The 15,623-nt window shown below is 32.8% G+C and overlaps 1 protein-coding gene across 1 annotated transcript; it reads right to left on the minus strand.

Annotated features, from left to right (window-relative positions):
• Positions 1-383: 383 nt before the first annotated feature.
• On the minus strand, positions 384-14,897 carry LOC110611355 (probable leucine-rich repeat receptor-like serine/threonine-protein kinase At3g14840). The gene is made up of 24 exons (XM_021751631.2): positions 14,547-14,897; positions 14,296-14,461; positions 12,484-12,555; positions 12,323-12,391; positions 12,169-12,240; positions 12,020-12,091; positions 7,899-7,970; positions 7,734-7,805; positions 7,574-7,645; positions 7,408-7,482; positions 7,254-7,325; positions 6,939-7,010; positions 6,297-6,362; positions 5,056-5,109; positions 4,917-4,952; positions 4,690-4,730; positions 3,679-4,055; positions 3,383-3,578; positions 2,649-2,795; positions 2,276-2,394; positions 1,994-2,204; positions 1,628-1,865; positions 1,220-1,376; positions 384-1,007 (listed from the first exon to the last, which is right to left on the minus strand). Exons 1-24 carry the CDS (start codon positions 14,653-14,655, stop codon positions 609-611), a joined length of 3,036 nt encoding a protein of 1,011 aa, XP_021607323.1. The 5' UTR covers positions 14,656-14,897; the 3' UTR covers positions 384-608.
• Positions 14,898-15,623: the final 726 nt, after the last annotated feature.

Raw genomic sequence — 15,623 nt, forward strand, 5'->3', positions numbered from 1 at the left:
TTAATGTTATTAAGTCTAAATTTATTGTAGCGTATAATTTATAAAGATTCTCAATATAATTTTCAAAATTACATTTAATTGTTTCTAAAGTTATAAAGCTGAATATATTTCCAAAAGTAAATTATGACATAATAGTTACCGTCAATTTTCTAAAATATTATTGAACTGTTCTCATTTAAAAAATCGTAATAATTAAGAAAAATATTTATGAAAGTTACTAATTCATGATACCACAACTCTATTTACAGCTAAAATAATGATAAAAGAAGGTAATAATTAAGAAAGAAAATAAAATTTTTACGAGTATATTTGGATATTAAGAGTAAAGTATTAGAAGGAGAATTATTTTTTAAAATAGTAAAATTATAATTTTTAACTCGAAATATTCAAATATAGGATTATTATTATAACGCTTTCAGAATATACAATTATCAATACACAAAACTTCTGCAACAATTTTTCCGCAAGTGCCATGAATCCTTTTAACACTTTGGAATTTCCACAATATTAAAAAAAAAAAAAAGGAATTTAAAGCAAGTTATTGCAGTGAAAATTACAAGCTTTATTGCTTTAGGACATAAAAACAGTTGACAGTTTTAACTGTTTAACTAATTTCTCTTCTCCCAATAATCAGAATCCAGCTTAAGTGGATAAAGATCCTGAGTAGAAGAGGAAGAAGCAGTCCAAGGTCCATCAAGTGACATGCTTTTGGTCATGGTGCAACTTGTATCTGTTTCAATGCTCTGCTGAAAATGCTTCCTCATTGCTTCAATTCTCATCTCATCATGTGATTTTGAGACACTTGCATCCAAAACCAAATCATCAACAGATGTCTTGCCTTCCAGCATACTTACCACTGAAGACATTGTAGGCCTAACTGCCGGAGAGACGTCGGCACATAGCAGAGCCACGTTGATCAATGTCATCACCTGTCCTTTGTCGTACTTCTGCCCAAGTCTTGGATCAACAAGCTCCAATAATCTCTCCCTTTCTTTTAGAACAAGTGCCTGGAAAACATGATGTAGATAGATCAAATTGAGGAATTTGAATCACAGTACTTCAGTTGAAGGAACAACTATTTCTAATACTATTTTGTAGAATCATCATTGAAAAGAAAATAGCTTCTTTGTTTTGCCTGTCAAGGATTTGTTTTTTGACATTAAAAGGTACTTGGGGAACAATAACTGCAAGACAAGAAAACAAGGGATTGAAGTTTTACCCAATCAAGAAGATAAAAGCATTCCTCTTTTGGATTTTGTCGGTAACTACTGTTGCTCCTTCCACAAACAATTTCCAAGGCAACAATTCCATAGCTATACACATCTGCTTTATCGGTCAAATGACCCCGCATTGCATATTCAGGTGCCATGTATCCACTAAAAATGAAAATAATAACACGTAAACATTCCATAACCGGCAAAGAGGAACGATTTCTGTGTACAATAGTGAGATGTATTCAATGGCAATATGCATAAACAGCAGTGTTTATCCATTCAAGTTGCAACAGTATTATATAAACAATGCTTGGAACTGTCTAGATTTACTTAAATGGATAAGCTATATCGCTTTTCCTCCTTGCACTTCTATGACACTGGATTGGAAAAAATATATGAGGAAGTTAACTTACAAGGTTCCTGCAACTCGAGTGCTTATGTGGGTAGTCCCTTCTTCATCAAGTTTGGCTAGACCAAAATCAGAAATCTTGGGATTTAAATTCTTATCAAGCAGCACATTGGTGGCCTTGATATCTCTGTGCACAATCTTCAACCTTGATTCTTCATGGAGAAAAGCCAAACCTCTTGCTATGCCAATGGCTATCTTGTGTCTTGTAGGCCAGTCCAAATTCAACTGGCACCCTTCAGGATCTTTTGAACATCAAATCTACAGTAAGTCTAAAAATACTATATGCAATTCTTTTAGATTACTTGCATAATATAAATGGACATTTGTGATATTGAAAGTAGTTAAGATAATTATATTTTCCAGCTTTTACCGAACAAAGCACGAGCAAGGCTGTTATTTTCCATGTACTCATACACCAGCAACAATTGATTTCCTTCAATACAACATCCATAGAGCTTTACAAGATGAGGGTGTTGGAGAGCAGAAATCATGCCAATCTCATTCACAAATTCGCGATTTCCCTGCTTAGATTTGGAGGAAAGCTGCTTCACAGCAATTATGGTGCCATCTGAAAGAAAGCCCTGCATTAAGGAAGAAAAGTTTTAAATTTTTCCTATGATCAATAGAATATTATAAGTACTGTGTTGCATACCTTGTAAACAGGACCAAAACCACCTTCTCCAATTTTATTAGAAGGGTCAAAGTTGTTAGTAGCAGCTTTAATTTGTTTCAGTGCAAATGAGCCTGTTTGTAAATCTAGTCCCCTCAGATCTGTTGAAGAAGCAAAATTTTCTTAGAAATGTGACAGAATTACAAAAATGATCATATCCTTCATAGAAATAATAATTTTTTCTTTTGTTGTAAGAATAACAACTTTGACTTTAACCTAAGACAATTATGTTTAACTATTTCAGTATCAAGTTTCAAACATATTTTACACCATCAATTCATTGCATAAAGCTGAAATGGAAAGAAAAAAATCCACAGATATGGCAACAAATAAGTTGAAATTAAAAGAAAAGTACCTTGATCCATTTTGTCTTTATGTCTTAAACAGCCTTTCCACCAGAGGACACCAAGAACCAGAAAGATGACAGCTACTACAGCAACCACAATTCCAACAATAGTGCCTGCAGATGTACTACTGCCACCTTCTGAAGGAGGTACAAAATCTGCATGAAGAAAGAAAAGGAGGTTACATTGCTAGGGAAATTTGTTCAACAACTATAATCATCCAACAAATACTGGAACTTCAGATTAACAAGAAAAAGGAACAATTTCACGTTCCTTGATTTGTGTGCTTTTTATGGGTTAAGAATTTTTTTTTTTAAGAAAAAAGCTATTTCTGATTCCTTTTGAATAGTCCTGACTACTCTTATGCATTCAGTGGTAGCTTGACAGCTTTGCATTTCATATTCATGCAAAACTTCTTGCCAAATTCATCAGCCATAATTCAATAGAAAATAAAATCATTAGGTGTGACAATTGACATTAAAATAATCACGATATAAATGACAAATATCCCTTTCCCACTTTTCTACGTCTCTCTCTTTCTCCATTGTATGATAAGGGAAAAACAAGTAATGAAAAAGCAAAAAAAAAAAAAACAGTTAATTCAAAAACTAGAAAGTTGCATAATCATTAAAGTAGACTAGAGCATGTGGCAGCAGTCACTGCATCATATAAGAATAAAATCTAAAGACTGAGCGCTTGTAAAACACAGTCGTGCACCGGAAGCTCAAAAAGTGTTTCAACTTACCAGGAGTGACAGAAATTGCTGATACTAGAGGACCATAAACTCCTCTATAAGGGATACCAGTTGTCCCCTTTCCATCCCAATAAAAGCGTATCTCCAATGTATGACTCGTTACACTTGCTGTAAAATTTTTTATAATAGCCTTACCAACCCCACCTGCTTCATCCACTATATTAAAGTCATTGTGCACAAGCTTTCCCTGTATTACAGGCAACAAAATTAAATAGGGGTCAAGTTCAAGAAGAAATGACGACTGCAATTTGAACCATGTTACGCTAGATGATCATGCGAGTAGTTACCTGAATGTAAATATCAAACAGGCGCCTTCCGAGGCTGCTAGATGTGTTGTCATCAGTAAATATTATCTCTGCAAAGTGGAGGCCTACGGTGTAGTTCCCATTCCTCATGCAGAAACCATAATAAGTAAGAGAGATTGGAGAAAGGCGTGCGTCCATGTATAGTTCAGAAGAGCCAGCAGAAAGTTTAGTGGCGTTTGTCCAGGTATAAGAATCTGTTGGACGGTCATCATCCATGAAATTTCCAGTGCTGCTGAATGCCCAGTTAGTTCTACTTTGGTAGAATCTTGAAGGTCCAGCTGAGTCTGCATCATCTTCATATGTAATTCCCTTAATCTTAGCTTCCTTTCCTCCACAATTTATATTTAAGGAATGGAAATCTGGTACCAGAGCAAAGTGGATCAGTCATCATGGATTCGAAGAGGCACAAAAAAACAATAATATTTTTTGAATATACTGCTAAAAGTATCAATCAATATTTCTTCCTCTCCCCCTCTCTCTCTCTCTCTCTCTATCTATTTATATATATGTATATATATAATTCTCCTAGCCTAGTTGGAATAAATCATTTTAAATTGAACAAGGCCAGCGAGTTCTTGCCCTTGCATCTACTTGTTTACGGGCTGGCCTCCAATATATGCTTTTGTAACACTTTTCTTATTACTACTGGACTATTGGTGAGATGCACGAGTTAAAATTTTCATCAAAATTAAGCTATGTTGATTCTAGATATTCCACAAAATTGTAGGGAAGAGTGGTTGCCTTAATGACAGACAGAGTTAAAATATAAGCTGAGAGCATTTGTGATAGTGAAAGCATTCATCTCTAGAATGTTACACTCTGGTGTTAAAGAATGAAAAGCACCAAGATCATTTTATATGTTAAAAGCACCAAGATCATTTTATATGTTATCTCCCTTACTTCTAGAACTAGCTCATAATGTATTGAAGGTTCAATAAAAAAACTTTAAAAAACAAACAAATTTTATGTAACCGATTCATTAACTTGACTTACATTTTGGACATTGGTTGCTTCTTAAACATGAAACAGAGGTGCTGCAGATTTCAAAAGATGCAAGGTAAAAGCAAGTTAGTATCATATTAGAGAATGAGTTACATTGGAAGATTAAACTGACAGTTATCAAACACATTGCTAGGAAATAGATAAGGAGTTAAGCATATGAAGCGAATTAAACAATTTCATATTTAAGGAAAAAAAAAAAGGAAAAATGAAAGACTTACGAAACATTTCCCATTGAGGAGCTTCCAAATAAGTTTCTGCATGAAGCAAGTGAAACATTTAGCTAGTATGCAAGGTAGACTGGCAGAGAGCCATGTGTGTGTTTGTGCGTCAAAGAGAGAGAGAGAAATAAATTCTTACACTGTCCGCTGTTGACATGAGCTTTCAATTGTGAAATTATTATAGGAAAGGTCACTGCAGAATAATATTTCTAGTGAGAAATCATACCATTGTTTACAGTAAACGCATCTTGTTTTCCCATTAGAGTCCTGAGTTCATAATGTGTTCAATATGCACACTAAAGAATGATATGCTGATTTCTATTTGGCTAACAATAGTAATGAACTTCAACCCTTCTGCAGTGTTCAGAATTTGCTGACAGGTATGGGTTGAGTTTATCGTACTGCTTGAAATTATAATCCCAATACATAACTTGGAACCGATAAAAAAGTGAACAAAAATAATTATTATCTTTGATGTTTTCATCCCAGATATAACAGAGCTATGAAACAAATATCTTTTATGTCTATATTATTTTTTCAGTATACAATAATAATCTCAAATGTCATGTTTGGTTTTGAATTATGATGCTCTAATGGTTACTGAAACTAGTCCTTCATTACTCTTTGAATTCACTAATGACTCATCTCATGCAAGTACTTTACAACTCACCTATAAATTTTCTGTGTGTTTCATGATATTTTAGGTTGGGGAAAAACGTTATCAAGGTTAAAACAGAGTACATATTTTAGCTTCCACCCTTCTTTCTCTCTCTCTCTTTTTTTTTTTTTAGCCAAAGAGCTTCCACCCTTTAGCTGCAACCATACTTTTGTCTTGCAAGACAACCGGTAAGATTTATCTTACATATTTTCCCATCTTCTCTAAGATCTTTTGCTAATTATGGACACTTTCAGAGTGCATATGAAGCATGTGAATGGATTATAAGTTTACAACCAAATCAAAACTCTTCCATTCTCAATAGTTGGCATAATAAATTGAATTCTAAGTAGTACTCTTCTTATGTATAGAAAGAGAAATTGAAAAGGAAAGCTACAACTTAAGTTATGCTATTTTGAAAACTAAAAGGATGACATTTTCATCTCACAGGATCTCCTATACAAATTCTTGATTATTATTAGACACACTGTAAATGCATTAGAATAGCCATTAACATTTACAGCATGCCTAGAAAATGTCAAATGAAATAGCAAAATGATAAGCTATGACACGACAAAGCTCCATAGAATTCAAAAAATATGTATGACGAAACCAAATCTTTTTTTTTTCCGCTTTCGCACAAGAATAATAGGTAGAGTTCATTATCATATCCAGAGAACTGCGTAAGTAATGATAAACATAGAGAATCAAGACAAGTAACTCACACATTTTCTCCTTTTTCAAGTATCCAGTCAGGCACTGTTCCAGTTAGTAGATTTCCAGTCAAGTATCTGAAAATAATCAATGAAATTAATGAATGTGTCCTTCATAGCACTGTGGCAAAAGAATGTTCAAGAAGAAATTTACATGAGGAGTTTTAGAAAAATGTCCTATGCAAGTCGGATTTTGGTTATAGGTGTTTTGTGTGTGTATAATTATAGGTGATCCCAAGACACCAGATGTTTCTTTTGTTCAGTGGTATACATGTCCAGTCTCCTTGCACATTTTCTTTTCAGGCTTGACACTGTTTTGATAAATAGATCAAAGAAGTGAGTACATATCATTCTAATTTAAAAGTAGGAATCTTCTTCCTATTGTGAAAAGAAAGAAAATTGGTAACTAAATGTCATTTGCAGCTTTCCACCTTCTAGAGTCCTAAAAATGCATTTGCTCATGTATATTCTTACATTCCTCTTTAAGCATACTGTTTGCCAAATAGTCACCCTCTGAAAGGATCTCTTTTTTGTTTTTTTACATATCAATAGTAGAGGGAAAAGAATTTTTCAAAAACTTGGTTTGCAAGACAACCTAGAATGTGCTCTTCAAACTAACCATAAGAAGAAAAGAAGTTAAAATCAATTGCCTACATGTAATCTGTTTTTACTGCACCAGAAAGGCTGGTTGGAATGTCTCCTGTCAGTTTGTTAAAACAGAGGTCTCTGCAAGAGAAATAATAAGCAACAATATTTAAAAAAAAATTAAGGAATTAATCGTTTCCAAGAGGAGAAATGTTCAAATCAGTACAAAACATCAGTTTGCCACCATGAAACCTTCATGCCTGTCAACAGGATAAATTAATTCCGCAAATACATAATTTAAGGACTGAAGCATTTTGAATTGTATGGGAATGAAGCATACAGATTTTGATTTAAATAGAGAAAGCAAAGTTAGTATTTACTAACAAGGTTTTCAATTTACTAATTCCTCCAAGAAAATCGGGTAGCTTTCCAACAATATTGCAACTCCTTAGGATTCTGCAGCACCAATATGAATTACAATTATAACAAGGCACAGATGCAAAACAAACATACTTGATAAGCGAGTCTCCAAACTCACAGAATCTTCAGGCTTTTCATATTACTTAATGGTGGAAATGGTGTTTCAGTTCCATTAGTCAAGTCACTGATTCTCCTGCAAACCAATAATATACTTGATTAAGAACCAAAAATATCATTTACATTGATACTGAGAGTAAGTAATTAAATCTCAAGGCTTGACTCACAGGTCAGTCATATTTTCTAAAAGACCGATGCCAGATGGAATTGGCCCACTTAACCCGCTGCCTTGAATCACTCTGCCACCATGAAATTTTGTTTCAGATAAATAATCAAACACATTATGGTAGAGAAATATTGAAATTTAAGCATAGGTAAAATCCTTACAGTTTTTCTAGATTAGTCAAATTCTGAATAAAATCAGGTATGGGGCCTGTGAACTTGTTATCACCAATTCGACTGCATTATGAGAAAGAAAGAAAAAGATATTATAGATGTAAATATGCTGTGATCTATCTTACATAAATAAATGTTTTAAAATATGAAACTTACAAGTCTTTCAATGAGGTTAGCTTTGCAAATGTGGCAGGCAATTCCCCAGTAAAATTATTGGATGTAAGAAGCCTAAACAACATCAAAGAAGAAAAACATAATCCAAACTATTATTCTATCTGAATATGTTAGAGAAGAATGGTGGCCAGAATTCTAGCAAGAAATCTGTTAGAATGTGAACATAATCTATACATAATCATAGGTGATTACATAATTATAGACTAATTGATTGATAGAGGATTCTTAGGAGTTGCCTTCACAAGGCTTTATAATCTGTATTTATACACACTTACTTCAATGGAGAAATATACTGAAATTGTCCAAATATTCCTTATCTTTTTACATGGTATCAGAGTCTCTCCCTTAGAGATTTGAAATTCTAGTAAGAAGCTATGCCCTCAATCTCATGAGGTATCTTTATTGGAATGTGAGTCATGTCATTTTGCAAAATATCATCGAATCTCTTTTAAGTCCTAGAGTCAATAAACGAGTTGAGTCTGCTTTTAAATTAGTTTATTCAGATGTTTGGGGCCCATGTCTGGTTGGATCTAAGACTGGATTTAGATATTTTATCACTTTTGTGGATGCTTACTCTAGAATGACTTGAATTTATTTTATGAAATATCATTCGGAAGTGTTTTCTCATTTTTCTGCTTTTTGTACTGAAATCAAAACTCAATTTAATATTTTTGTACAAATTTTATGGAGTCACAGTGCTAAAGAATATATGTCAGAATAATTCCAAGCTTATATAACTCAACATGGAATTCTTCACCAATCGTCATGTATTGATATACTCACTCAAAATGAGGTAGCTAAAAGGAAGAATCGACATCTCCTTGAGACTGCTCGAGCTTTGTTGTTTCAAATGCAAGTCCCTAAGCAATTTTAGGCCGATACTGTCCCTACTGCATGCTTTCTCATTAATCGCATGCCTAAACGGAAATACTTCTTATAGCGTCCTCTTTCCTAAGAAGCTATTATTTCCTCTCGAACTACGAATGTTTGGCTACACTTGCTATGTTCGGGATGTCAGACCTCATGTAACTAAATTTGATCCTAAAGCTTTGAAGTATGTTTTTTTGGGATATTCTCGCCTTTAGAAGGGGTATCGGTGTTACTCTGCAGATCTTAATAAATATCTGGTCTCAATAGATGTAGTCTTTTCCGAGCAAATTCATTTTTATCCTGTTGCATAAACCTCTCCTGATCAAGAGGAGGACGATGAGTGGCTCATCTATAGAATCATATCTGATGATGGAACCTCTTCGAGTATGTTTTATATTGTACAATCTGATGGTAACATTCCTCCTAGTACTCAGCCTCCTATTAAACCGTCAGTTATTCAAATTTACTCTCGGAGACCAATACCTGATGATACATGTCCTGCACTAGAATCTTCTTCGCCATCAGATCTACCACCGAGAGACATTGACCTCCCCATTAGTCTTTGTAAAGGTAAACGACAGTGTAAATCTATCTATTCTGTTGCTAACTTTATGTCTTATAATCACCTGTCTCCTTCTTCTACTTCCTTAATTGTCTCTTTAGATTCTATTTTTTGCCTAAGACAGTTAAAGAGGCTCTGACTCATTTTGAATGGTGTGGTGCAATGTTTGAGGAGATCAAGGCTCTAGATGAAAATCATACTTGGGAACTAGTTGATTTACTCTCTGGCAAGAAAGCTGAGGGCTGTAAACATGGTTTTAAATAAAGGCCGTTACGTTACGTAAAGGCCGTTATTTATAGGTTTTAGAGCCTGCCGTGGCCGTTAAGGCCTGTAAATAACGGCAGGAAAATTTTGTTACTGTATCGGCCGTTATGGCCGTTATGCAAAGGTAATGGCCGTTATCGGCCGTGATGTAACGGCCATAACGGCCGCTACTTTCCTTACCAGTAGGAAAGCACCAGCCTTTGTATGCATTATTGAAGGGGGGAAAAAACTTATTTCTCTACTTCTTCTCTTTAGCTTTTTGTCTTTCTTTACTCTTTACTACTTTGTGTCTTCGCCACAACCAGCAAGCCAAGCAGTCCTCCATCCAGCACTCTCTCCACTTCTCCAAAGTCCAAAGTCCAGCTCTAGGCTCCAGCGTTCTTCCATACTTATTTCCAGCCTCCATTTCAACTTTTCAAACCAAAAACTACCATATTTCTCTTAAATTTTTTAATAGCTGTTTATATACTCAAATATCTACTAAAAAACCTACCCTAAACGATCATTCTGGTAATATTAATTGAGGTAAGTTACTATATATAATGTTTAAAATTTATGTATTTTATGTTTATTTGATATATTTGTACTTACTATTAAGTTGTATAACTTAATTTTCATTATATCCTTCAATATATTTTAATTTCATAAACTTTACAATTTTTTTCAAAAAATTTGTGCCGCGACAGGCCGTTACCATAACGTTATGACCGTTACAGGCCTGTTTCCGTTACACGGGCCGCGACCGCGAACGCGGCCGCGACCGCGATTTGAAACCATGGCTGTAAATGAGTTTTTGCTATCAAAGTCAATCCAGATGATTCCATAGCGAGACTTAAGGCCCATCTTGTCGCCAAAGGTTATGCCCAAACCTATGGGTTGACTCTTCTGACATTTTTTCTCCTGTGGCAAAAATGACCTCAGTTCACTTGTTCATCTCTCTAGCTGCTTCTCATCATTGGCCTTTACACCAGTTGGATATCAAGAATACATTTTTACATGGTGAACTCCAAGAGGAGGTGTATATGAAACAACCACAAGGGTTTGTTGCTCAGGAGCAGTATGGAAAAGTCTGTCATTTGAAGAAATCTTTGTATGATTTAAAGTAGAGTCCTCGTGTATGATTTGGCAAATTCAATAAAGTTGTTCAAAATTTTGGATTGAAAAAAAGCAAGTGTGACCATTCAGATACTGGTATTATTCTACTTGTTGTATATGTTGATGATATTGCCATTACAGAAAATGATAGTACATGGATCTCTTCTCTCAAAAATTACTTACATGCGAGTTTTCATACCAAAGACTTGGGTGAGCTTAAGTATTTCTTAAGAGTCAAAGTCTTGAGGAGTAAAAGGGGAATTTTCTGTCTCAAAGGAAGTATGTCCTTGACTTACTTGTAGAAATTGGGAAGATGGGAGCTAAATCATGTAACACACCAATGATTCCTAATATATATCTTACAAAGGATGACAGAAACCCTTATGATAATCCAAAGAGGTACAGGAGGTTGGTTGGAAAGCTGAATTACCTTATGGTGATTACTCGGCCAGACATTGCTTTTGCAATAAGCGTTGTAAGCAAATTCATGTCTGCACCTACGGTGTAACATTAGGTCGCTCTAGAACAAATTCTATGTTATTTAAAAGCGACTACTGGACTCAGTATACTCTACAGTGATCATGGGCATACTGCACTTGAATGTTTTTACTGGTGGGATCCAAAAGTGATAGAAGGTCGACTACATGTTAATGTGTATTTGTTGGAGGAAACCTAATGTCTTGGAAAAGTAAGAAGCAAAATGTGGTATCCAGATCCAGTGCCGAGTCAGAATACAGAGTCATAGCTCAATCTACTTGTGAGATTCTGTGGATAAATCATCTGCTGAAGGAAGTTGGTATGGATGTTGTGTCAACCGCGAAACTTTGGTGTGATAATCAAGCTGCTCTTCACATTGCTTCCAATCCAGTATATCACAAACGGACTAAACATATTGAAATTGATTGTCATTTAATCCGTGAGAAGATTTAAGAAAATTTAATCTCCACCAGTTATGTGAAGATAGGAGACAACTGAGTGATCTACTTACCAAAACTTTAAATGGGCCTTGAGTAGAATATCTTTCTAACAATTTGGATATGATAAACATCTATGGTCCAATAAACATCTATGGTCCAACTTGAGGGGAGTGTTAGAATATGAACATAATCTATACATAATCATAGAATATTACATAATCATATGATCATATGCTAATAGGCTAATCGATTAATAGAGTATTTTAACGAGTTGCCTTAACAAGACCTTGTAATATGTATATATACACACACTTACTTTAATGGAGAAATATACCGAAATTGCCCAAAATCCTATGTTGTAAAAACTTATTACAAAAAATTTAAAGATATCTTACATTCTTTCGATGCGGTTTAATTTTCCAAGCTCCCGAGGCAATTCTCCAGAAAGTTGATTGAACTCAACAGTTCTGTGTATCAATCAACTTAACATAAATGATCAGATTTCAAAAAGAGAAAAAGGAAAAGCAGCAAGAAGGGGACTTACAGACTCTCAAGTGTGCTGATGTTTCCGAATTCTTTTGGGATTGGACCCGTTAACCGATTTCCCAGAAGAGAACTACAAAGCATACCCATTTTTCAATTTGATCAAAGAAAAAGAAGAAGAAATATCAAATATGTAATAGAGAAAGAGAGGATACATGTTGACCAATGGCATGGAACCCCATTGTGGAGGGATTGTACCGTTAAGGTAGTTACGAGTGAGGTCACTGCAGGAAGAAGAAAGAAAATAAGAGATTGTATTATATTTATTTATCAGTGACTTAAAAAAAATAATAATAATTTGGAGGCTGATTCTTACATTTCTTGGAGGAAAGGAAGCCTGCCCAAGTCTTTTGGGAGGGTACCTTGGAGATCCAGGGACTTCAGAACTCTGTGCTTCAACCAAAATTAATCCTTTCAGGAAATGCATTAGCTTAATAAAAAAATTTAAAAAAATAAAATCTGAAATGAAATTGTAATCCTTTCGGAATTCATTTTAATTTATTTAAAATTTTAATTAAAATATAAAAAAATTATTTCACTCGACTGATAGTCAGAGTTTTTCTTGCCTAAAAAATTATTTACTTATTCTAATTTAATTAAGTAATTTTTTAAAAAGTAATATATTTAAATTAAATAAAATCTAAATTAATAAAATCTTTAAATTGAAAAAGTTTTGAGACATGAGAATTTGAAGTATTATACTTCCACAGTGCCGTAAAAATAGATTTTTTTTATCTCTTAAATTATGAATCACTTTTTTTTAGATAATAATTTATTAATTGACTTCGAGTTATTAATTTCAAGAAAAAAAATAAATATACAATTTATTATTTTAAATTATATTAATTATATTTTTTAATGCATGTGAAAAATAAATAAATTTACCTTTTTTAGAAAAAAAAAAGTAGTCTTAATCCGGAATTAATTTAACAGTTAAATTGCAGGTTGGTTTGCGTTATCTTCTCTATTAATTACAAAATTTATTTTAAAAATATAAAAAATTGATCAATTAATTATATTAAATATAAAAATTAAAGTATAATTTATTTTAATAATTATTATCAAATAAATAAATTGCATTACTTGCGGTACCTCCCTACGCAGTTGACTTGATATCACATCATCTAATCAAAGTCAACATTCATGTACTTAACAAAATGATGATTTTTGGGAAAAAAAAAACTAAATGATGATCTACTTTTTTAATTTTTTTTTAATAAAAAAACACCAAAAAATTAATCGATGTGAAGTATCAATAGCAGAATAATTTTTAAAATTATAAAGTCTTAATAATTTTTAAATATTAATTAAAAACAGATAAATTATTATAGAAATAAATTATTAAATATAAGAACAAATTTGAAAATAGCTGGCAATCTTGGGTTCTGAAGATATTTATATAAGAACAAGTTGCACAAGTAGAACATTTGGATTATTATTTATGGCCACGACAGAACCAACCATGTGTAGCTGTTTTTTTTAATAATTACAGTATCTTACATATATAATTTTTTTTTTCATTTCCTTTCATTTAATTAAACAAAGTGATTTGAATTTACAAGCCATGCTGAATTTTTTTTATTTATTATTATAACTACTTGAAATTCAGACTTTATTTTATTTCTCATAAATTAGAATTAACTTAATTAATAAATTTCATTTTTACTAGTAATAATAATGAAACTTCACTCAATGTGTAAAATTCTGTTTGATATTGACGTGTAAAACTCTGTTTGATATTACTGTTAAAACTACGGTTAAAAATATTTTTTTAATAAAATATTATTTAAAAAATATATAAAATAATTTTAATATAAATTATTTCACACTTAAAATTTAATAATTCGATTAATTCAGGTTTGTGTCAATCCAGCTAACTAGGGTAAGTGTTAGAATTCGAATTCTGCTCTCTTACACCCTTAATCATACAATACTAAAATGTCAGAATAGTGTTTCTCAAAACTGCATCTTTTTTCAAAAAAACACCTTCTGAGCCTCCAAATTCAAATCCCAAACACCCTTGAGTTGGTAATAGCGTGGAGTTTATAATTTTTGAGTTCATAGCTACTGATCATAGTTCGTAAGCATCAACAGATATATAGAAAGAGAGAGAAAGGGAGAGAATTACATGCTAGTGATGTGGCAGATGGAGATAGAACAATTACAGGTAACAGCATTTTCTGAGCCCTTCACAGGATTTGGATCTGCCCATCCTGATTCTCCAGAGCAAGGATCAACGTTAAAGTTCCAATCTTTCTTCCCAAGTGTGTTCCCTATGTCCCTCAGAGCTTCAACTGCAGAAACAAACCACAACCCAACTTAATTCTATATGTGAAACCCATATATACAAAACTCCAAGATCATTAAACATACAGATACCTTCATCGTCTGGCAATCGAGTGGCTCCAAAAGCTGAAGCTGTGAGGCAAAAGACTGCGAGGGAAGCAGCAAGAAATGGCGTAGAAATGAACAACATTTTTGAAGACATTTATGATTTCAATGTAGGAGAGAAGCCCATAGAGAGTATTTGTGTGTCACAGAATGGAGAGAGAAGGGAAGAGAATGGGCTGCTTATAGAGACAAGCAGACACAAGAGACCAAAAGTCAACATTTTATTTTTTTTTACTGGTGCGTGGAATTTTAAGTAGTAACTGCTCATGGAAATGAGTGAGGTGACTCTGTAGGTTTTGTTTCGTTTGTGGAAGGTGGAGTATGGAGAGAAGAGAAGAGAAGAGAATGGGCTGCTTATGGGGATGGGGATAGGTGTAGACTTTAATGACTCAACAGTTATCACGCGTTGTTTTTGTCTTCTCTGTCTAGTCTACGCTGGGCTAAAATGATTAATTTAAAATGGAAACGTTAAAATTTGTTTAACATTTTTTTTGAAATTTTTCTTTCAGATAGTTTATTTGGAAAAATAATTTTATAAAAAAAATATTTCAAAATAAATTAAATGCCTGACAAAGCTTAAACAATGAGTGGACAGACAGTCAATGGATCTAAATGTTAAGAAAGTAATTACTTGATTTTTAAAATATAAGAATCAAATTATAATAAACCCAAAATTTAAGAAGGTTAAAGTTATTTAGATTTTTTTAAAAAAAAATTATTATTTAATCTGGATTGTATGCAGAAAAAGCATTAAAATCTTTTTTAAATTTTAAAAATAGTTTCTGCTATAAAATTTTTAAGTTAATACCGCGGTTTTTAACACTAAAAAAAGAAATTTCACTATCAAAATTATTATTCTCTTTATTGATTAAATAATTGAAGGTATTTTAAATTTTTTATTAATTTTTAATTATTAAAATTAATAAAAAAATTCATTAATATATTTTTAAAATTTTAGAAAAGGTTTAATATATTTTTTAAAATTAAGGGGATTTTTTTTAACATGAAAAATGATTTATTTTAAGGTATGAGATGATTTATTTAGTTAATAGAAAAATAAAATAA

This window comes from Manihot esculenta, chromosome 3 (assembly GCF_001659605.2).
Source record: "Manihot esculenta cultivar AM560-2 chromosome 3, M.esculenta_v8, whole genome shotgun sequence".
In the NCBI taxonomy this organism is placed as follows: Eukaryota; Viridiplantae; Streptophyta; class Magnoliopsida; order Malpighiales; family Euphorbiaceae; genus Manihot; species Manihot esculenta.

Coding starts and splice junctions, on each gene's coding strand:
- LOC110611355 (XM_021751631.2), bottom strand. CDS start 14,655: ATGTCTTCAAAAATGTTGTTCATTTCTACGCCATTTCTTGCTGCTTCC. Junction 7,011..7,253: donor ATTAGTAAATTGAAAACCTT/GTTAGTAAATAC, acceptor TTTCTCTTGCAG/AGACCTCTGTTTTAACAAAC. Junction 1,377..1,627: donor ACTCGAGTTGCAGGAACCTT/GTAAGTTAACTT, acceptor TTTCATTTTTAG/TGGATACATGGCACCTGAAT.